The sequence below is a fragment of the Mastigoproctus giganteus genome, chromosome 10, assembly GCF_048544385.1.
Source record: "Mastigoproctus giganteus isolate SK-2022 chromosome 10, ASM4854438v1, whole genome shotgun sequence".
In the NCBI taxonomy this organism is placed as follows: Eukaryota; Metazoa; Arthropoda; class Arachnida; order Uropygi; family Thelyphonidae; genus Mastigoproctus; species Mastigoproctus giganteus.
Genome location: NC_143584.1, coordinates 169,857,808 through 169,882,413, shown reverse-complemented (window position 1 = coordinate 169,882,413; position 24,606 = coordinate 169,857,808). Strand labels below are relative to the sequence as shown.

General features: G+C 36.6%; 1 protein-coding gene across 1 annotated transcript in view; it reads left to right on the top strand.

Moving 5' to 3' along the window:
* Positions 1 to 24,033, top strand: part of LOC150079475 (tubulin alpha-1A chain) — a 41,477-nt gene extending 17,444 nt beyond the window's left edge. The window contains exons 2-6 of the mRNA XM_090383482.1: positions 11,094 to 11,316; positions 15,523 to 15,824; positions 17,549 to 17,811; positions 19,958 to 20,222; positions 23,483 to 24,033. Coding sequence (XP_090239608.1) covers positions 11,094 to 11,316; positions 15,523 to 15,824; positions 17,549 to 17,811; positions 19,958 to 20,222; positions 23,483 to 23,779 — 1,350 coding nt within the window. The 3' untranslated portion in view covers positions 23,780 to 24,033. The remainder of the gene's footprint in view (positions 1 to 11,093; positions 11,317 to 15,522; positions 15,825 to 17,548; positions 17,812 to 19,957; positions 20,223 to 23,482) is intronic.
* The last annotated feature ends 573 nt before the right edge of the window (positions 24,034 to 24,606 follow it).

Sequence of the window (24,606 nt, the reverse complement as noted above, 5' to 3'; positions counted from 1 at the left end):
AAAATAGGTGCATTTTTTTAAAGTTGTGGATATCTAGAAAGAGAGGTTAGCAGCTTCTAACGATTTATTCGATGTGGTGTTAAGGAATTTGCTTATTTCACATCAAAGAAGATATTGTTTGGTTGCAACTGTGTAGGTTTAATTAGAGATCATCGTATTTAAAAAAAAAAAATTAGATTAGACTTCCGCAGAAAAGCGAAGGATCATCTGTTATATATGCGATTAAGAAACCTTTTCATTCTCTACATAAAATTAAACTGTCCGCATATATCGGGGGTACTCTTTTGATCATTCTTGGAAATCCTAGCCTTACGTGCAATGACACTATCATTCTATTAACCTATGTGAATTTTTTGTATAAAATAGGATTCACTGGACACTGCACGTTTCCATTTCTTCGGCCACCAACAAGGCCCGCATCAATTCAAAAGAATATCTATTCTGCTTAGACACCGATTATTATTGATCTTCGATTGGTACCTGTATCACTTCCTCTGTTGTCCTTAGGAATAATCCTTCAAAACAAGCGGCATGCCTTTTAATTCGCTGTTATCGTCTGCCTTTTCCATGGTAAAGCATTAGTGACGACGTATTAAACAGGAAATATTTCCTATTTAATTATCCCCTTTCCATCAGTCTCATCGTCGTGAGATAAATCTTGGCTGTGTCAGGCTTTAAAATTTAAAGATCGCAGCAGTAAAGTGTGACCTTTTGCAGTGTGCACAAATACAATAGTTGAGCCTTGCTTGCTGAGCGAATCAAATTACTGCTAGCTCTGGTTGCTTAAGTCTACCAAACAAATGAACTTTCCTCACGAAAATAAGAGCTGTATGTACGCCCCTTCATTTCACTGTTTTTTCTTCCTATGCATGCTGTACACACGAATTGCTATGCTGAGAGTACCAGATCGAATGCAAGCAGCGAGAATGGCCGAAACCAAGTGACACTTGGCTAAATGTGCGGAACTTTAAACAAAGCCGAAATACCTCATGTGAAAAAATTCTGGCTGATTTCATTTGAAAGAAGCTGAAACCACTACTGTAGAGGAGGCTGGCGATATAATATTATTAAAATTTCCACTGAAGTAAGGTTAGCTATGTAACAATACATCTTTATTTAACACTCCTAAAATGCTCGTGGACAATTACAAAAGGAAAAAAGAATCCAAGAGATAAAGAATGAGGCACACTGATCTCAGACTGAAAATGGCTTTCTCAAAGGAAATGTGATAAAATATGATTTTAATGATGATGAAAGTCCTACGTGAAGAGGTCTGTAATTCTTAGGAATTTTAATGCGTGTTTTAAGGAACAGGACTAATTGTTGACAGGACAAGTCCATGGGACATGACAATCGTAGACAGGATAACTGGTTGACACGGAAATCACAGATAGGAAAAGTGGTGGACATGGAAATCGTAGATTCAATAATTGGTTAACATCATTTCACGTATTATAGATATTATGGAAAGCAAATATTTAAAAAGTTAAATACAGAAATAAATTAATATCACGTCATACTATTTGCAATAATTACAGTTACAATCGTGGACAAATGTGAATTGTCAATGCCAAGGTGAAGGTAAATTTAGAAACATATAATATATAAATAAATAATGAGAGCATTGTGGCTTATTATTGTCAGACTATAATGTGATATTTTCTTTAAAAAAAAATAAAATAAATAAAATATAAATTAATGCTTTCCGGAACAGTGCGCATTACGAACCGGAGCTGTATTCCAGTATCCATTATGAACTGTGCATGAAATGATGTAAAAATCAAAGCTCAAATATATTTGATGCATTGGCAAGTTACTGAGAGCAGTGAACTCCTGGCGTTCAGGCCCCTTGACCGTAGCGATTACCCACCTCCAATCCTGCCCGCCATATCTACCAGAGTTCGATTATAATCATATTTAAGTACCTATAATGGAAGTGGAACAAAATATCCCTGAGCAAAACTTGCTCCATCCTACTGAAGGGAACTCTGAACATCAGGAGACCTCCCCAGATCCGTATTGAAGGAACCACAATAAAGTTTGCCACGGAACTAAAACACCTCGCTTTGTTTTAGACAAAAATCTGTCCTTCACACCACACTTGGCCTACCTCCGAAAGAAAGTCAGGAGTTACCCTGCGCTCTTCGTGAGGATTACCCGCAAGGACTGGGGTCTCAGAAAAAGGACGATGGAACTCTTCTATAAGGCTGCCTTCTTACCCATCATCACCTACGTAGCCGGGGGGGGGGTCTGGTTCAGGAAGGCCACCTCTGTAAATAGAGCAAAGCTTGAAACAATCCAGCGTTACATGCTTCTAACAACTTCAAGAGCCTGCAACACTGTGAGCACCCATGCGTTCCAGGTCCTAACCCCCCCTCCCCGACCTCGAAATTGCCCATCAAGGGCTGCTCTTCTGCCTGTCCAGAAGCCGGGAAACCGACTGTCTAAATTTCACGACACATCCTGCAAATAACCCAAAACTGGAGAAAAAACGCCTTATCGAGCATCTCCAAAACACGTGGCAGGCACGCTAGGAAGCCTCAACGAAGGAGGCAATCACAAAAAAAAATTCCTACCCAACATACAGATGACGTATCCCAAGCATCCAAGCTGGCTTTCCCCGGGGCTCCTAGTCACGTATTTAGTTACAAGACATGGTGCTATCAGGTAAAAACTAGCGGGTTTGGGCTCAGTGAATACCCCCCCCTCCCTTTGCTTCTGTGGTGAACCAGAACCATTGGAACAACTAATGTACAACTGCAGCTTGTATGACGACCTTCGCTGCCGCCTGGTGACCCAGCTCCAATACTCACCAAGAAACTAGGAACACCTAATCCTTATGGAGGAGAACGACTACAAAGTACTGTATTCGCACATATGCTCAGGATCTCTTCATCAGGAGACGGACCTATCCGCAACCTTAGAACTGTCAAAACTGCCACTAAAACAACTTTATTAACACTACTTTAACATTACTATTAACACTACTTTATTTACAAACCTGTTGTAACGACAACTGCCCTTGATGAGACTCAATGATTTGAACTACCTTGGACGGGACATTGTCCCAAAAGCGAACCATAGCACTGCATGCTGGGAAAAGGACGCTCTTCTATTCGCCACCATACAACGACCTACCCTGGACGGAAACACCACAGTAAGTGATCCTCAACGCTGAGCCACCAAAAAAACCGGATGACAGATTGCTAGCCACAACCTCAACACCCTGAACTGCAAGGATGGGACTTGTCCCAGGAGTGATCCACAATCCTAGCCGTCGAAAATCACTTCCGATGACCAACATATAAATAGAACTACCACGAACTTGACCTCAACACAGCTCTGCTACCAATGCCATAGGCGATTCTATACCTGTGCTCTCTTGCACGGTACTTTCTTTCCACTTCCCAGGGAGGGAGAGGAGATGGTTTCACTGTCTCCTCCTCTCCTCGCCACCCCTTTTCCTCCTGGTGGGACATGGGCCTGCTCCACTGACCACGGGGGTTACCTACTCTATCGACCCCTTACTTCCTGTTTCCTCTCCCCAGCCTTCAGTTTACTCCGTACTTTGTTCACTTTCACAGCGTAAGTCCCACACAGTCTAAATTTAAGACTTTCAAATTCCATTGTATAAGTATTCCTCTCGGCCTCTAACCCTTTCGGCACTCAATCCTACCGCGTTTTTTTTTTTTTTTTTTAGGTTCTATCCACTGAAATCTCAGGAAACTAGGTGGCAGGACCTGCCAGAATACTTAAAATACTGTTGTACCTGGTCTGCCTCCACGGGGCCAAGTGTGGGCAACGGTGGGCCCCCAATAGGGGTTCAACGGCGAAATAGCCAGATGAACAACGGTACATGACACTACACTTAACAACATCCATACACTTTTAAATCTCTGGCCTATACAGTGTTCTGTAACACGCGACAATGCATACTACGCGGAGATGGGGGAAACCCCTGGTGCCGTCAGACTCTAAACACACTTTACACTTCACCTATAATGGAACAAGACTTAATATTACTGTATTATGCATCTGTGAATTTAGTTCTAAATTATTTCTAGAAATGTGTTCTCTAAGGCTACTTCTCAATTAAAATATTCATTACCATTTTAATATGAATTTTAAAACGTACTTTTTAAGAAACAAAATACCAGGAGGGCGTTCATATCAGATTTTATCTTTTGTTACAAATTATAAATTTTATTTCCAAGGCATATTGAAATTTAAATTATTTTAGGGGCACGGGCGCTTATCGTTTATATCGTATATTTGTCAATAAAAGAGTATGTTCATCAGTCTATTTACATGTTGAGTAGGATGAAAAAGTCAGAATAACTGAGGAGGATAACTCTATTTCCTCCACTAGAAATCGACTAACTATAGCCTCGATTGAAGAGGAGTTTAAAATTTCCTCCACTCGTCGCTTGGAACGAATCTAGACATATCATAGCGAGTTACAGATGGTGATGTATCGTGCAGGTCAGCTTTCACGAAGGTATTCCCAACCCATATAAGGTATGTTCGTGTCAGACGGCACCTGGGATTTCTCCCATCTCCGCGTGTGTTCGCTGTATCGAGGACAGTACTCTATCAATCCAGAGACTTGAAAGTGTATGTTCCGTGTCTGTGCAGTGTTGGTAATTCCTTTTGTTGTTCCCAAACCATATAGTGTATAATGTATAGTGTGTTCGTGTCCCGTAACAAACTCTTACAGTATTTCGGTAAAGAATCAAAATTTTAAAGTGCAATAAAGAATACTCTACGACTAGTGGTCTGCTGACCGTGGCTGGTTGGGTACATAAATGCTGTTTCCACCCAAAAACACATAAACACTCTCTACAACAGCAATCTGCAATATGATTTCTCAGTTTATATTTGTCCGTTAATTATCTGTCCACTTGGTGAACGGATAATAAATGACAAAAATAATCATAAAACTGTATTGCTGAAACGAATAAACTATTTCATTCACTCTATTTTATTTTTCAGGAAGAAACACGAGGGGCATGAGGTAAATTATCTACCTTTGCAATAAATACGTTTGATATATAAATAACTCTAGTTTTATCATACGCTCATAAATTACTATCTTATTTGCGCGGGTCTCAATACAACCCAAAGAAAACGTGGATGTCGCGATATGGTAGAATCGAGCCATCCTCAAATTTTTGACAACTGATGGAAATGGACCAAAAGTTATTAATGAATGCATGAAAACTGTATATAGTGATGCTTCTCTTCCGAATACTCGTTAAAATTTTGGTCTAAGCAATTTAAATGGGATCGAGAATCCATAAAAAATGGCCCCAGTGGGACGACCTAAGGAAGTGAAAACTTCAGTAATGTGCCAAAAAACGAAGACCTGGTCAGGGCCTGATTAGACCTGCTCAGTAGACATATTAAATGTAATATTTCTGAGAGGTCGGTACTGATCACCGTCCATGAATACTTGGCCATGTCAAAGGTCAGTTCTCGGCAGGCCCAAGAATGCTTACGCCTCAGAAACAGTACACGGGTCAAATTTGTGAGGAAAATTTACTGTAACTGGTGATGAAACGTGGATTCATTACTAGTATCCGTAAACAACACAGGAGTCCATGCAATGGAAACACCATAAGTCGCCACCGCCCAATCAATTCAGGACTCAATCCTCCACCGGGAAGATCATGGTTGCCATCTTTTGGCATATGGAAGGAATTCTTTTGATAGATTACATGCCATATAAGTAAACCATCACTGGCAATGCAATGCCTATGACGATGCTGTTCACAAAAATTTAAGAGGGAGACATAAAGGAACAGAGAAGAGGGAAAGTGACGCCAGGTGTACTGCTTCTTCATGGCAATGTTTATAAAGCCAAGACTGGTTTTAAACAAAGGTGGAGGGGATAGGATAGCGAGGTCGTTTCCTATTGTAAAGATAAAAATGTATAATAACATATTTCTGAGCAGCTCACATGCTTTGGCTTAGGTGTCATCATATATAAATCCGGCCCTGCGTGAAACAATTGCTGCTCTGAGTGACTGCAGATTCCAAGACCTTAAACCACCCGTCCTACACACCGGATCTGGCTGGCAGTGATTATTTCCTCTTAAGAAATTTAAACAAACACCTGCGTGGACATCGATTTACAAGTGATGATGGCAATCTCAAGTAAATGGATTTTTTCAGAGACCAGAACAAAAAATTCTTTTTTCAGATATTTATCCTTTTGCCATCAAAATTGCACGTATTGAACTGAAGGCAATATAGTATATCGAGGAAATTTTTTTAAAAATAATAAATAAATAAAGTATATACAGTACTGTATTGTTTTGGTTTTTTTTTTTCGAGTTACATAACTTTTGAGTAACCCTGCTAACCTCAAACGATTGCGTTCTCACCTCATATCGCTTTATTCTATTAACCTTTAGGATATTATCAATCCTTCGTTTTATTTTCACTTTTTTTTAATGGTCCGCTTACGGCAAACATTAAATAATGCTTCTTTAGGAGACAAAAAAAAATTAATAAGAGACATACTCATTTCGAAATAAAATACATTTCTAAATGAGTACCTTTCTCTCCATAATATTTTTAGTGAAAAAGTAAGAGCATCATAATGCTACTTATTTTAATTTCTTATTAGATTATTTTCACTACAAAAGACTGACTGTGGTAAGAGAAATTAGATGATTTTTAAAATAATAATAATATATGATTATAAAGAAAATAAATAAAAAAAATTAAAGAGAGCAGTTAATCAAGAATATATTGCGGATAATGTTTTTCTGATTATAAATCTCAATTTAGGGCCAAACAGTAAAAATCAGTTATTGCAGTATCTCTTTCTGCTCTCTTAAAAGTAAAGTGACCAGACGTCCCGGATTTAAGTTTTTGAATTACTGTATTAAGAAAATTTCACGCCGTGGAAAAATATATTTAATTTCTGTTGTTTTTATTGTTAAAAGAAGTATGTATGTATTATTATTTTAAAAATAATAAATAAATTTATTATTATTATTATTTCACAGAAAATGCCTATATAATATAGGTATTTCTGTGAAATAAAACAAATATATGTGAAAAAAAATGAAAAATCAATGTTCCGCATTGAAATACCAAAATTCTGGTCACTTTACTGGCTCATACAGTCTTTGTGGGTTTGGTTAACGAAACCTCAGTGAATAAAAACACTTGCAGCATGATATACTGATTTTATGTTATCAACTGAAAACAGTTAGATTACCTTTAATTTTGGTGCGCAATTATCCTAATCCTCTGAAGAAGTTCTTATTTTATTTATTCATTCAGCTTGAGACACGGGGCCTCACTCCGGAGCAGCAAAATGTGCTAGCTTTACTCAATAATACACGCGATTTAGGCGCATATAATACTAAATAATGGGTTAAATTTTATGAAATTCTTTTCATGCTTCTGTAAATATATGCATACAACATGTCGGATTTATGAAGTTCCACTATAACTGAAGCAAATATAAACGAGTGTCATTGTACTTAGATTATATTACGGTTATGAATAAATATTCAAACTACAGTCACTATAACTGAAGCAAATATAAACGAGTGTCATTGTACTTAGATTATATTACGGTTATGAATAAATATTCAAACTACAGTCACTTACCTTTTGCCATAGATGTGAATACGTTGAGTGCGGTGCGTTCGGTCATTTTATCTTTAATGGCGCTACTTCGTTTTTAAAATAATGACGAACTAATGTAATAAAAAACTGCAAAGTCTGCTTAGCTTCATCAAATTTATGTTTCTTTAAACAGCGATAAACTAATTACAACAAACTTTGACTTGTCACGTTAAAAAAAAAATTGTGAGCCTAACGTCATCGCGTGCCATAACATCGTTTGGTTAATTTTTTTTATGGCACCAATACTCCCTCTTCTGGACAACTATCTTTATTTATTTATTATTATAAATTTATTATTATTATTATTATTATTATTATATTCTAGGTCAATTATCTAGTGGTAAGTTTTATTTACAACTTCATTGTTTTTAAAGCAGTCGAAACTAGTTATTTTAAAATCTTAATGAACACGTATTTCAAAGTATAAATTATCTTAACCCAATATTTTCCCTTGCTTATTGCGATCAATATCACAGGAAAATTTAACATAAAGTTGACCATGATTGACTATCTCTTTTTTTTTTTTTTTTTTTTTTTGTTTGGTAGTTGTTGGCGCATCGGCTTCTGTGGCCATAGTGCACCTCCCAAGGTTTTTGCAGTACTTTGATCCAAGCCCGAGGCGGGAATCGAACCCGCGACCTTTGGGTTGCCAGGCAGGCACTTTACCCACCTGGCTAGCCCGGTCGGCATTGACTATCTCAGATCTAAAATGTAAGCGTAACGTTCACTACAGATTATGATAACCGGATTATTGTAATCTTAGAGTGAAGTGCAGAAACTGTGATGTGAAACTACTCGTTGCCATTTCTCTTTTTTTTGGGTGTCGCTGGCCTGATTATCTTCGAGCAAGATAAAAAGTTTGACTAACTAGGGTGATAGAGTTCAACTCTGAAATTATTTAAAATAATACGAATACTTATTGTTGTCATTCAACTTACGATTTTTTCAAGGGAATGTAAGTGCTGATTAATCTGTTATTACCGAGAAGAAAACGGTGGGCAAAAGGAAGTCTCACAGTGTGACGCCTAAAGTTATTATGAATGCAGACCGAGCGTATCTATCTTTGCTGATGATGATCCGGAAAAGGTTTATTTTCGCTGTTTGCATTCTCCTTCCTCTTTAGTGGTACTTGTCAAATTTATGATAATCGTTTTTTTATCCCCATTACTTACACAGAAATTGTTACACGTCTCAGTTGTTGCAATAATAGTTCTTTCTTCTTTTTCGCTATTAACATTTGCGAAGTAATTAACGTTGTACCAATTATTAGCTCTTGAATATCAAACAGAAAATTAACATTAAAAAAAATGTATATATACCATTCAAATATTAAAAACAAGTGAATTTTCACCGCCATGTATATCAGTGGCGGCTGGTTATAGTGTCAATGCAGCCGTGGCACTGCAACAGTAAAACTGAAAAAACGAAATTAAATACCCTTTTGTAGTTTTGTATTTATTACTGGTTTATATTTATTTTGTATTTATAACCGATATTATAAACGATTAAATGTCATATATTGTACTATACTCATTTTCGTAAATCAACAGAACCGCGCATGCTCACAGCAACGCTTTAGAACTCTTCTCCCTCTGCCCGAAGAACTATTGAATATGCAGAGAGCAAACTGGCTCCCGTTTCTAGTTTCGGGTGCTTTGTTAGTGTTTTCCCAATGAATATGATAATTAATGTATATGTATTAAAAAAAATCACACGATGATAAGCTTGAAATTAAAATAAGAGCGACTTTTATTGTTTTTCCCTTCATTTTGGCACTATTAGTTGAAATCACGAGCGGCTGCTACTGATATATAGTGAATATTAACAACATACATGTAATAGCATATTTATCATATAATATATAAGGTATATTTAAAGGACCGTTCCGAAATTAATTAGGCTGAAAGGTAAGTTGTGTACCATGTCAAAGTGTTCTACCTCCGGTGTTCCCAAACAGTGAATCTAGTTTTCCAAACAGCTTTGGAAACATCGGTGGTGAAGTATCCAAGATTCTTTAAGTGAGAAAAATAAATATCTCTTTGGTGGTTGTCCATTGGTGTGAATTACTAAGGTAGCCAGTAGCCAATTTCAAGGTGTGGCACCTAATTTTTTAAGAGTCTCCAGGAGCCATTAGCGGAATTGATTGGAGTGAAATAACATTTGAAATAGTTGCCATATACGTTTTGTCCTATTTTTCATCGACAATGTCGCTTTTATAGGTGACTTAAAATTACATTATGCTATATCGATTATGTTCTCACCAGGTTTTATGCTTCATAGTCCCTGTATTTGCGGTGGTTGCCATGGTAACAGTCAGAGTCATCAATATAAAACTGGAAATAAAGTCACGGTACGTTTCGCATTTCTGCATGAATATTAATGCTAGCAAATTCGGATAAGACGTGATTCCAGTTTGACCTGGTTAGTTACCTCTGGTAAAGGTTTGATCTTTCAACAGCATACATAATGCTTTGATTGACAATAAACTAAATCGATAAATATTCGCACTCCGCTGTCGAAATCGTTTATTAGCAAACAGGTCTGGGATCATCTCTAAAAGTTGACATTTTATGATGCATGTACGAGGGTAATTCAAAAAATAAAGGCAATTTGCAATGAGCCACTCATAACATTGTTAGAACGCACACCTTCGGGTTGCAGTATATTTAGCGTGTCTGAGTTGCTACGCTTTCAACATATCAAGCCCGCTTTCTGATTGCAATGTACTGTATTGTAATTTGGTTTCGAGATCTGAAACCTTCCGAGATTCACAAACGAAGGCCAGCTCATTCTGGATAAACTGCATTACACAGAAACGAGTGTAAGGGTGGATGGAAAGGGAGTTCAAAAATGGCAAGATCAGTGTGTTCGACCCAAATATGGATATTATGGCGCACCATTCTGATGCCAACCCCCATAACTTGCAAACAGACTCATGAACACATGTTTACACAGACGCACACAGCGCAGTATACCTTTGATGCCAATATGCTATTATATATAATGACAACAATCATTTTGATACATATACCCCATCTTCTTCTCAGCTCTTTTGTAGACTAGAAATGAGTACTCCGAGTCAGAGATGTTGGACAGCGTTGCCATAAACAACAACACTGTAATAAAATTAGAATATAAAACTGCAGTGTATATAAAAGTGAATAAATTCAAACTTTTTTTTTTTTTGCCCAGTTTTGATAAAAAAAAAATTTTTAAGTTTTGATATTATTGTAATAAACTAAAATAAGTAATTAATTTTAATTTTTTTAATATTTTATAAACATTTTAAAAATAGCTAAAACTAAATATTTTCGTTAAGACTAATTTTGGCATGCAGCCTAAAATCAGCACAGCGTTGCGCAGGACAACATTAAAAGGGTGATTTCATATCATATTACAGTAGTTCGTCATTGCATATTTTAATCGTTTCCTTTTTTCATTTACAGCGTGAATGTATCAGTATACACGTTGGCCAGGCTGGAGTACAGATCGGTAACGCTTGTTGGGAGTTGTATTGCCTCGAACATGGCATTCAACCTGACGGTCAGATGCCCAGCGACAAAACCATCGGTGGTGGAGATGATTCCTTCAATACCTTCTTTAGCGAAACTGGTGCAGGTAAACATGTTCCACGTGCAGTGTTCGTTGACCTGGAACCAACTGTAGTCGGTAAGCAATAAACCAAAGCCTTGTTCTACTAATTGTGTTATTTTACACTTCGCTTAACTCTTCCTGCCGTAATTCAGCAACACTCACAGCGCGTGTGTCATGTAAGGTCATTATGTCAGCTTGGTCTACATGTATATTAAATCACTTGAAAATTTTAAATATGCATACAAAACAGTACATCATTATATACGACTTTTGAGCAGTGGTGTAGACGCAGGGGAAACTGTTCCCCTTCCTCTTTTTTGGCTCGTGGAGAATACGTTCCCAACTTTATGGAGGAACTCGTTTCAAATCTTTAACGCATTTTAATTGAGTAACATTCGAAACTACTATTATTTGTTTTTCGCATAATCCATGTATATGAAATTTTGATTGTTTCCTCCACTGGAAAACAGTCAAAAAACAGAGGGAAGAGACTCACCTTTGTGTTACAACCAGAAGACTCCTACACGTGAGAATTACTAGCCACTACAACTCAGCAAACCTCGCCTCTAGCAGACAACATGATTTCAAACCAGGCTCATCAAGAGTAGATGCACTCCAAAACCTTATCCAAGCAGCAAAACAGTGTTCCAAGAAATACTTCCTGGTGCTTTCGATTAATTTTGCCAGGGTGTTCCACTCCCTTTGGTGGCCTAGCGTCCTCGGCAGACTCCGGGAGGCAGGTCTACCGATAAATCTTTACAGCACCATAAGATCATACCTACACGACAGAAAAATGTAAATTATAACACCGTATCAGAATATAACTAGACCCGTACATCAAGGCTGCCAGCAGGGTTCGGTGCTGGGGCCGCTCCTGTGGAATGTAGTTCTAAATGATTTCCTTTCGATAGACCTGGGAGAAGTAAACAGTCAAGCGTTTGCAGATGACCTCATCCTCACAGTGGAGGCGAACCCAAGGGCGGGCTTGGAAATCCAGGCAAACAGGGTGCTGGAAAAGCTACTGGAATGGACGAAGCTGCACTCATTGACAATTTCACCAACAAAGACGGGCTCAATCCTATTAAAAGGGACACTAGACATTCGTCGGTCCCCACAGATTAAAATTGAAGGCGCAACCATCAAGCTTAGCACACAACTAAAGTATCTTGGAATCATTTTAGATTTTTATCCAAATTTATCAAACTTATCCTTCGGAAGAAGAAACTCAGAAAATACACGACCATGATTGCAAGAATCACTAAAAAAGACTGGAGACTAAAGCGAAGAACTCTGGCACCCAACTACAAAGCAATTTTTATCCCGGCAATAACCTACGGTTCGCCAGTATGATTTACCAAGGCAGTTACAGCCGTTAACAAAATAATTCTTGACACCATCCAATGAAATGTTCTACTGCTGTACGGTGAGCACCCATGCCCTACAGACCCTGGTGGGCGTGCTTGCCCCTTGATCTAGAGGTGGTGCGTTGTGGGCTAATGTACATGCTCTCTAGAGGAATCCAAACGACGTTCATAGGGTACACAACAGATCCGGCGAATAATCGGAGGCAGGAAAAAATGCGGCTGGTGCTGCACCTGCGGCAGGCATGGCAAGAGAGATGGTCCAACTCCTGTAAAGGAGAAATCACAAGAAAATTCATACCCCAAGTCAGCAGAGTTTACCCTAGGACCCCCACATTGGTTCTTCTCAGGATTACACACTACATACCTACTAACGGGCCATGGCACCATAAATGCCAATCTAAATAATATGAGAATTGTAGACAACCCAAATTGTGGATGCGGAGAGTTAGAGACTTGACAACACACAATGTATGAATGTGAATACTATGAGGATCTTCGAAGCATCCTGATAACTAAGACTATATACCTTCCCCATAACCGGGAACACCTTTTATTGGACACGGAAGAAGAAGAAGAAGAAGAATACAAAGCGTTCAGTAAGTTTGCGCAGGGAGGAGGACATTGGTTGGCTGCATAACAACGCAGGAGATTAACAAAGCAGACCGTAGACCCGCACCAAACGAGCAAAGAACCTAAGTAAGGGAATGGTGCCACTATCAACAAATCCTTACTAAATGACACATAAACTTGACGCTACTAAATAGAGAAGGCAATGAACAAAGAGGAGGATGCCTATGGTGACCCTACACTGATGATGGATATGTCCCAAATCAGCCTCATGTCTGATGGACCAGAACTGATTACCCACAATACGCCGAGTAGTAGTACAATATTCCCCAACAAAACCGAAACTAATAAATGGAAGAACTGGAAATACAACTGAAGGATGACAAACACGTGCCAACATATGGAATGACCTTCTAATCCTCCAGCCGGGGTGTTAGGAACCACATCATGAATCTGACCTTCTGCCATTTGGCGATCTAAACCGAGTGCCCTAATCTGGTTCCTTTAAATCTCCATTCCCTGTCAGGGGGGGAGTAGACGGGAAGGTGCCTAAAGTGACATCATCAAATAGAAGGATAGCCATTAGCTATAGCAAGTAAAACAAGACTAGTTCTATCCATACTCAGCGTCACGTCTGATAGGGGAAGAGCCAAGTCTGTTGTGCTGCACATTGTTATTAAGTTTTCATCAAACAAAAAAAATGAAATTTTTACCAGATTTAAATCTCAGTATGACAATGTATGTTTATCATAATCGCAGTGTATAAGTGGTGCAAAACCTTCAATTGAGTTCGTAAAAGTGGGGCAGACGAACTCTATGCTCGGCTACCACAAACATCTGTGAAGAAAATGATCACTTCATATTCTTACTGAGCGATACTGTTGAAGAATAAGATAAAGCTGACAACATTATGGAAACGTAGAGGTGAATAGCGAGATATGCTGTTCCATATCCCCATCCCATCCCATACACACACACACCACGACCACCACCACCGCAGTTCAGACTTAACACTTTCTCCAAGAGTTTCTAGGCGATCAGAAATTTCAAAATAACAAGGATATCATCGAAGCCGTTCAAATCTGTTTCCCACAACACTATAAAATTTCTTAGAAAAATACATTCAGAAAGATGGCAGAAAAGTTTATATCAGTTTTCACTCTAATTTCCTTTCTTTTCTTAATTTATTGATATAATTTATTGATTAAAACAGAATTATTTATTAATACAAAAAATATGAAAATTATTTCTTTGCGGACTTCATAATTGGAGATCAGTGCGTTCTCAACACGTTCTTTCTCTTTAAAAGCTAATAACTGACTTAGTCGAGTTTAAATATCCTTGATGATGTCATGTTTGGTAACGCACATCTATACTCTATCCATTACTCGTTTTTACATTGTTTTGTCCCGACGCAAAGGAAGTTGTACCGTTGCATCTACCATCAACTTAAAGAAAAGGAACAAAGAAGTGGGATGTCGAATAATTACAAAATTCTGGGACGTTGAATTATTTTTGACACATCCATAGTGTATCATCGTCAAAAAATAGTTTCATCATTATACGGGATTATCCAAATAAAATGCAACTTAATTAATAACACTTCAACTGCTGTTGAAGTGCTGTAGTCGTAAAATTAGTAGGAAGTATACTCTATGAATGTTACGAAAAGCAGAGAGTATACTGTGCATACAGGCCTATTAATCGAATTCGCTTCGGTCGCATATAAATCGCATAAAACTTAAGTATTGCCAAAAAATTAAATTCTAATAAATTTACTTTTTAATTTTCAGTAAATATTTGTTTTTTCAAGTCTTTCAAAATCCAGAAGCTATTCACCTAAAAAATCCACGGGGTAGACGGCATATACCCGCGTATACCCTCCACTACAGCCCTTCTCCTGCGCCTCAAGTAGCACAGGGACAGCAGATTATGGACGATACTCTGCTGTTGTAGACGAGTAGGATTCATTACAACAGTGCCTTTTCCCCTATAAAATGCCTAAATTATGAAAGACTGTTCCTTTAGCTTTAAATAGTTCATGATAAAGCATAGCTCTTTTCAGACTGAATCTCATAATGCAAGTATTATTATTCTTTCAGGAAATATTTGATACACTTTCTTCGAATACACATTTTTCTTCAGCTCTTAATTATTGTAATTAACTTTGGTTGTATATTATCTTGTATAAATCTGACACGAGTACATACTGCTTGCTACATTAACAAAGTAAGATAATTAGATAATTAAAATTGACACGTATCACTTAATTGTTCAAGTTATTTGAATGTTGTTTCCAAATAGTATTGAAATATTGCGTTAAATTCAACCTGCTTTATTCTCCTTATAGATGAGGTCCGTACAGGAACATATCGTCAACTGTTCCACCCAGAGCAACTAATCACCGGTAAGGAGGATGCTGCAAATAATTATGCACGAGGCCATTACACTATTGGCAAGGAGATCGTTGACTTAGTGCTAGATCGAATCAGAAAGTTGGCTGATCAGTGTACTGGTTTGCAAGGTTTTCTTATTTTTCACAGTTTTGGAGGGGGTACTGGGTCCGGCTTTACCTCCTTGTTGATGGAAAGACTTTCTGTGGATTATGGAAAGAAATCTAAGTTAGAATTTTCTATTTATCCTGCCCCTCAGGTGAGAATTTGTTTTTAGACACGTTCATATCATCTTACATGTTAATTTATAACACTCTCAAGTCTACAGAACAAACACACGCACACCCAAAAATGTCTTAATATTTTTAAATGACCAATAATATACCCTGAGTGGAGCGGTGCAGTATATGTCCCGGTGATGGAATTTGTGATCACTAAAACATATTCTGGACTTCCAAAAATACGCACTAGGCAGCAGCACCAAGAACTTACAAATATAAAGACAAAGGTGATATCCATTAAACAAGTTGTCTAACCACATGATACAGCACGTATATCACGTACAAGCAAACAGACCTCCCGTATCATTTCGTATTTAGCTGACAGCTATAGTATGGTCATTAGATTTTTACATCAGCAGTCTAACTAGAATGGTGTTAAATTCAAGAATAGCTGAATAGAACGGTGTTAAATTCCAGCTTGTCATCAAATCGAATTTACAGATAGACATACAGTAATAGAAATCTTTATATTTTATAGACAGGAAAAGACGATGATGCTACTGTATTCTACTTAAAGTAACCTTGGGACTGCTATTGTGATACCACCAACATTAATTGAAGTAGCTAAAATGTATACATATAATACACCTAACGTGAAAGAAGTGGCCCACTGGACAAGTGTGTTAATCAAAATCATATGTTGCTGGAGATCCTTTTAGATCTATTGCAGGTAGCAACTATCAACTACATGTACGGAGACAACGAATTGCACTCAACCCTCGCACTGGACTTATTATTCATACAGACGTAAACAGATAACCATTTATTGTATAGCGTACTGTAGATTGATACATTAACAGCCATTATCTGTCTAGCATTTCCGTTCTATCTGGCTTGGAAATTCAACGCCAGTTTCCATGATATTTAATTCTATCATCGGGACATTCTGGTACAACTAATCTGTTATGCATCAAATATATTTTGTTGGTTATTGAAACAACATAGTATGCTTAGGCAAGACTTCTTGATTGCTTGTTTATGCAAGCCAACAGAAAAGGAAAAGGAGAAAAAGTCAGGAGGGGGTCAGATTTAAAGGAAGCGAGACATGCAGTGAAGCACCTTGGTATTTTGTCAAAAATGATGAATAGGCATCACTCTATATATTGATGCATTATTCTTATGCCCACAGCTCAACATGCAATAGAAAAAATGTGCATCATAGACGTATGCTGCATGCTCATACCCTGGCCGAGTTAGTCGTTTTCAGGCGATGGTTGCGTGATTTTTCCTAGTATTTTTCTCGGATATTTCATCTTGAAAAAGAGGTATGGGAAAATGGGACATGCATTCACTGTTTAGGCGGTTCTCAGGGATAATACTCTTACGATCCGCCAATCAAGCACAAACAGCGATGTTTTATATCTTCTTAGAGACAGGTTTTCATGCAAGTTTCAATTAATCAAACTTGCATGAAATTCAAAAATTCTATTATGTTCCTCATTTAATGAAATCAGTCGAAGTTTTGCCTATAACTATTGAGGCAGTGGTTGAACATCATTTGGTTATCAGTTATCCAAATGTGCAATGAAATTAAGAAATATTGTTGTCATATTCCTATGAAAAATATTTCTTCAGGTATAAATAACAATGCATGCAAATAAAAAAAAATCTAATCAAAGAATTACATACTAATGTCCATTCTATATTCTAAATAATAAAAGCAAATGAAGAAGTACTTATTTATTTGTTTTTGTTTCTTCAGGTATCAACTGCTGTTGTCGAACCATATAATTCCGTCCTTACTACTCATACTACTTTGGAACATTCCGATTGTGCCTTTATGGTAGATAATGAAGCTATATATGATATCTGCCGCAGAAATTTGGATATAGAAAGACCCACCTATACGAACTTGAACCGTCTAATTGGCCAAATCGTGTCCTCTATCACTGCTTCTCTTCGTTTTGATGGAGCCCTCAATGTTGACTTAACAGAATTTCAGACAAATTTAGTGCCGTATCCCAGGTCAGTTTTTATTAACTGTAAGGTATTGCAACCTATTAGCGTAGAGTAACTATCTTACATTTCTTTTAACAACTTAAAGCTTTGAACATTGCTGTAATCAAGGACAATTTATTCAAACAGTTTGATTAACATCGAATCATTAATCCAAACTAGAAATCATTCCAGTTTCAAATCGTTCTAATTTCAAAGACGTCATGACAAAGGCATCATTATTCACCAAACTTTTACTGTGAGTTTTTCGTGGATGCTGTTCCAAGAGATAATAGCCAATAAGCTCCGAGTATATCCTCGTTTTAAACTCTAAAACAAGTGAATTTAATATTCAAGTCATGTTATATGACCTGAATATCAGATCCACATATGTTTGCAACTTTCACCTTGGTGTGGTTGTTTGTAACCTTGACATCACTTGGGACGATATATCCAAGTAAGACCATACTAACCATAAATGCTCTTTTCCATCAAGCTTCTCAACCAATACTGAAATACCTCACTCTCGAAGATAGAACAATGAATATAATCACTGTTCTCCCTATACCTGGTGGAAAAGGCCCTAGTTCGAATCCTGTCAATGACGCGGGGAATTTTTGTTGGCTTTTTTAAATAACGTGGTTAAATTAGTCGATCCCATTGCATGGTTTTTTTTTTTTTTTATCCAGCTCATAGGCAAAAAAAAAAACTTCGCCTGTGCTGCTCCTCAATAATGCCCAAACATTTAGATAAGTGCAGATATCTTTTGAAATAAACTTACTTCCTAAAAAGCACAAGCATATCCCAGATGTCACTTCTTCGTTACCCAAATACTCTGCGCAACTCTGAAATCTCTCTTATCGCGGAATATTTTTCTCTCATCGTGATGGATGCATTCCAACTTTCCAAAAATCCTTAACCTCAAAAGTAGAGTAATCAATAATCCCCTCTCGCAAACAAACCCACTTCACTCCACTCTCTATAACGCAGACGTTCAGTTCTGCTGCATGCTTTTTATACAGATATTACCGCGATCACTGTTCTTTTCTTCAGAAATGGCATTTTGTATCTAGTTCAAATGCAGTTTAAAAAATATATATTATATTAGAACTACCTAAGAGCCATCTTATCTACCCATCGTGTGTATTATTTCCGTGCATTGAATATGTTCTCTGATCAATTTATCTGTTTTGCTGGACGAAAAACTCAAACTTTGGGGGGGGGGGGGGGTACATTGCTATCCACGTCTGAGACTGGCTAATTTAGCCAGAGAGCGAAAAAAAAAAAAAAAAAAAAAAAAACATAAATTCCTAGCATCATTGAAAGTATTCGAACTGAGGCTTTTCAATCGGGAATCAGTAGAAGAATGATTATAACCACTCTGCTACCCGCTCAGGCTTCCAAGCCCCTTAGTCGCATGTACCCACATCTTCTAATCCGATTAGAACACGTGTAACATCCAGTTCGACGCCCATGCATAGTTTCACTCCAAACTCGCTAAAGTAATGCTCTCTTTTTTTACTTCCTCTACTTATGTTATATGTATATCCTAAAAATTTCGGCCTACAGGAATTCAAAACCGTTGTCGATAAGTTTATCACTTCCCAGTCTTCCAACCATCCCCAGTACTCAGTGCTATAGATTTCAACACGTTTTCATGTTTAGATTCACTATGGGAAATAAAGAAACTGAAAGCACCAACTTTTTTTCTAAGTATTTAATGCATTCCGTCATTTAAAAGAACTGTATAATTCTATAAAGGATGTCGTATTATCGAGGATAACTTCACGTTTTGCCGATTGGTCGAAAGTTTGGAAGAAAGAGAAATTGGACTTCGATTTTTTTGGTAAAAAAAATTTCTCTACTTTTGAATAACTAAAATACAAGAAATAAATGAAAAAGACAGGTTAGTTTATTTTTCGTAGATTGTACGACCTAAGCTAGTTGAACACCTATTCTGACTGGTTTAGAAGAAAGAAGTACTTATTCTCGGCCACCTGAAAAAGTGGCTGTACAGCTCCGCTTTAAAGTTTGGCAGCATTATGCAACAAACTCCACTGACGTCGATAGTCATCTAGGAATTTAAGCAGAAAATTTGTTTACTTTATAAACTTGACTTACCATGTAAATCTTGTTCTTAATGTCTTCCTTAGCCTCTTCTCTCTATTTTTTCTAGAATCCACTTTCCTCTAGCAACCTATGCTCCTGTCATCTCAGCAGAAAAAGCCTATCACGAGCAATTGACAGTAGCCGAGATCACGAATGCATGCTTCGAACCAGCCAATCAGATGGTGAAATGCGATCCTCGACATGGAAAATATATGGCTGTTTGTCTGCTCTACCGAGGTGATGTAGTGCCTAAAGATGTGAATGCAGCCATTGCGACCATTAAGACTAAAAGGACAATTCAGTTTGTTGATTGGTGTCCCACTGGCTTCAAGGTAGGAATCTTTAATTTATTTATAAGAAAGTGACAATCAAACGTCCAATTATTTTGTTCTCGGCTGTCTTATTTTTTGTATTTAATCTAGCTATACTTTCAGAGGCGTCTTGTATATCGGGTTAATGAAACCATTATCAACAGTCCAAACATTAAACATATTCTAAAACATTTCCTTGAAAAAAAATCGGTGAAACACAGCAGCCAGGTAAGAAAGCTTGCTCTCAAACGAGAGAGAGAGAGAGAGAGAGAGAGAGAGAGAGAGAGAGAGAGAGAGAGAGAAATGCTGATTGAGTTAAAGCAAGATTGTATCGAACTTCTTTGAAACAGTAAATGCCAAGGGCAACAACAGAACATAAATCACACTATTAAAAAGGATATGAAATTTAATTCTTATTACATGATTTTTTTTTTTATATTACAAATAATGGACATGCCACAGAAAAGTCCTATACTGTTAGAAGAGGCAACTCGTACTTGTTCTTCGTAAATGAATATGTGGTGTTAGGAAATACCATATTTTTATTTATCAAGATATATTTGTTACTTTTTGATTCGGTGTTACCCAACAAGTGGATTGGTTACGTAATCCCATGATCTTCGAATTTAATATTTTTTGTTTTTTTGGATTCCTATAGTAACTGGGAAAATGAAATGGATACCGAATGGAACATCTTATAATTTTTTGAGGGTTTGTCTATCCATTCTGTCCCTTATCTGTCTCCTCACAGATAGATAAAGGGCAGAATGGCCGAAGGGGAATAAAATAAATAAATAAAATAAAATATATCAGGTAAATTTGCACTCACTCTCTCTGAATTGAATACCAATGAAAGTTGAATATCATTAAATTAAATAGTATTACATTACTCTGCATTTTGAAAATAATTCACTGATGTTTTCTCAGAAAAGGGTATTTCTGAATCCTTTTCTAATGCTGATTTCAAAAATAACTCAAGTTTGTTTCCATCAAGTCAGGTTTCTTCAAAAATCACGAAAGAAAAGTTGATTTTTCACAAATTTTTATTAATTTTGGCAGAATTTATGCACTAAAATTATAACAAAACTACATTTATATTTAAATACATGTTGAAAACACAATTAAACAGTGCAGTATAAAAAGTCCACTAAAGGCTCACCTCTCATTTTAAAAACTGATCTACGATGGGTCAAATTTTCGTTTCTTTGATTTTCTTGCAGATCCTTCTACTTTACAGTCACTCTTCAGCAGCCAACAAAAATACCTTGTTTTAGTTTTTATTGGGTGATCGATGGGAATTTAATGCAAAGGTAGTTGAAGTAGGAACCTTCCTGAGGTAAAGCTTTCACAAACTCATTTTGATGTGCATGGGTGGAAGAGGACGGTTTGGGGTCTGCCAGTGGTTCATGAACTATGTTCTTTGATCCAGGCAACCAACTGCCCCTCTTTGGCCAGACCTTAACATCCCAGTACTTACTCCTTGCTCAACTGTCCCACTCAAACAAAAAATAAGGCATTTTTATGTAGCCAGATTGTTGTCCAAGTAACATGCCTATCACTTTAAAGTCAGCATAGACCAACCAACCATGTTCTTCATACTTAACATTTGTCAACAACTTTTTCGAGTTCTCATATGTTTCTTTCAAATGCACAGAGTGAGCTACCGGAATTAACCCATATTTATTTCCATTGTGGGGCAACACACCTTTGAAATTTCTCTTTGATGAGTCAAAAAAAAAAAAAGAAGTCTCCATTGTGTAGGACTGTAACTAATTCCTAAATAGTTCATTAAGTAATTTATATTACTGCAAGAAACACAGAATCGTCTTCAGAAAAGTAGGGGACTAGTTCTCGTTCTCTGTGTATCTACCACAAGAAAAACATCCTATGTGCTAGAAGATTTTTTTAGCTTAAGTCGAGAATCAAGGAATTCTGTTCCTTTGGTAAATGTAAGTCTCTTACCAGATCACTGAGTTCATGCTGTGAAAACAGTTTAGGACTAGACTCAAAGCCTCCAGGCGTGTAGACCTCAGTTTCATCTTCAGAAGCTTCACTTTCAGCACTCTCTGCTGCTATATACGCCAATATAAGTGGAGATCATGGAATTGGGAGGTTATCTCCATGTGGGACTGGTCTAAGCAGATGGAACATTAAGATACAATTCCCTTCTTACTCTTTGCATTGTGTTCCTTTACATTAACTAAGCAAAAGTAACAGTCATCACAGTGGTTTGTAGGCACCGCCAGATCATGGGAATTACAAATGGCATAGGCTTCTTTTAACCATTTTTCCACAATCTCAATGCTTCAACGCAGATTCGGCAAACTTTGTGTGGTGCCCATTATTTGCCTTGGTCACCGAGTTTCACTCCAAAATAAACATAATGCACATCTATCCCCCCCCCCCCCCAATTTGTGTAATATCTTATCTTTGCTTGAGGACTATATAACTTTCACAAATATAACAAAATAAGTTTGGATTGGTCAAACACTTCGGTGAAGATATTTTACTGAATTTTCAACACAAGTATGACACGATAACCTCAAAAATAAACTGAGCTCCCACTGATAAAACACTGCTGCGTGGCACTCTCAGGGTCAAGAAACAAATGACTGAAAACATTGAAAACCATGCAGAGTGGTGTTATTAATTAAATTATAATGTGATTTGAAAAAGACATTTACATGGCAATTATTATAATAAAATACTCAATTACTAAATACTCAATATAATAAAATAAGTAAATAAAATACTCAAACTTTTCCGCTTAAAAAATTACTTTATCAGAATGTTATAGCATGAAACTGCAAAATTCCTAATTCTAAAGAGTTCCAATTGCAAAACTAATGTCTCGACGCTTCTGAATTTATCTTTGTGATTCGTTAATCCACGACAGATTCAAAAGATGAATTCAGAAATAATTCTGAAATCAATGATTGAATTTCAAAGATGAATTTTAAAACTTCGCTTATTAGTTTTGTGGTTGTAACTGTTCACTGGTCTGGATTTTGTAGTTTCTTACTATAGAATTCTAATTTTTTAAAGGAAAAAGTGTGAGCTTGATTATTATCGTTTAATTTTATCAATAAATTTTACTTATTAATAAAATTAAAGTAAATTTCCCATTTTACTTTAATATTTATGTTATTTTAATTATTTATTAGTTTACTTAGTTGTAGTCTTAATTATCAACTATGTGTTCAAAGTAAAAATGGACAGTGTGAAACGATATTAATCTAGAACTAAGAAATGTATGATAACTTGTATCTCATATCTTCCAGGTGGGTATCAACTACCAACCTCCCACAGTTGTTCCTGGAGGTGATCTCGCCAAAGTACAAAGAGCAGTTTGCATGTTGTCCAACACGACTGCCATCGCAGAAGCTTGGGCCCGTTTAGATCATAAATTTGATCTGATGTATGCCAAACGGGCTTTCGTTCACTGGTATGTAGGAGAAGGTATGGAGGAAGGAGAGTTTTCAGAAGCGCGTGAAGATCTGGCTGCTCTGGAAAAAGATTATGAAGAAGTTGGTGTTGATTCTATGGAAGGAGAAGATACTGCTGGAGAAGAATACTAATGTCTATATTTTCAGAATTTACACCACAAGGAAGCATATTAACCAGTTCCTGAAGTCATTTTGACCAACTGACCAAACATTATTAGATAATTTATAGAGCAATGAGCAAAATGTAATTTATTTTTCCATTAAATAGCAATAATTCTTTTTCTCTTCCTCTGTCACCTTTTAATTTTTTACCTCGAGAATATTTGCCTCTTTGATATTAAATTTCCAAAGGTTACCACTGAAAATTTTTCCGATGTGTTGTTGCTTTTTTCGATGTCAACTCTAATTTCGATAATAATGCATGTAATTTCAAATCTGTAATTAAGTTAAAAAAAAAAATATCTCAAAAATGGGAAAAGAAATTTAGTAAAACTATGTTGCAACTGTTTTACTGAATATTGTTCCGGTAAATGTTTCTCTAAATCAAAAAAATATATATAAATAAATAAAATAATAATAATAATAATAATAATAAAAGAAAAGAAATAAAAATAAAAGAAAATTTAACTTTAAAATTCTAAAATTTTTTTTGGGGAACGATCAGTTTAATACAGTCTAAAATTGAAAATTTAAATATATTTTAACCCATTATAAATTAAAATACTTAAATTATATAATATTAAAAATTACATATTAATAAATTAACTATTTTAAATAGATCGTGAAGGTAGTTAAATATTTCTAAATGCTGAAAAAAAAATTCAAAGCGATCTGAATTAATTTATAAATTAAAAAATCCGAACTAAGCATTAATTTTGTCAAATAGATTGTTCGTATTCATTGTAATTTTACACACAATGAACCTAAAATTTCCCTCCGACTTACGTATTTTTTCTACG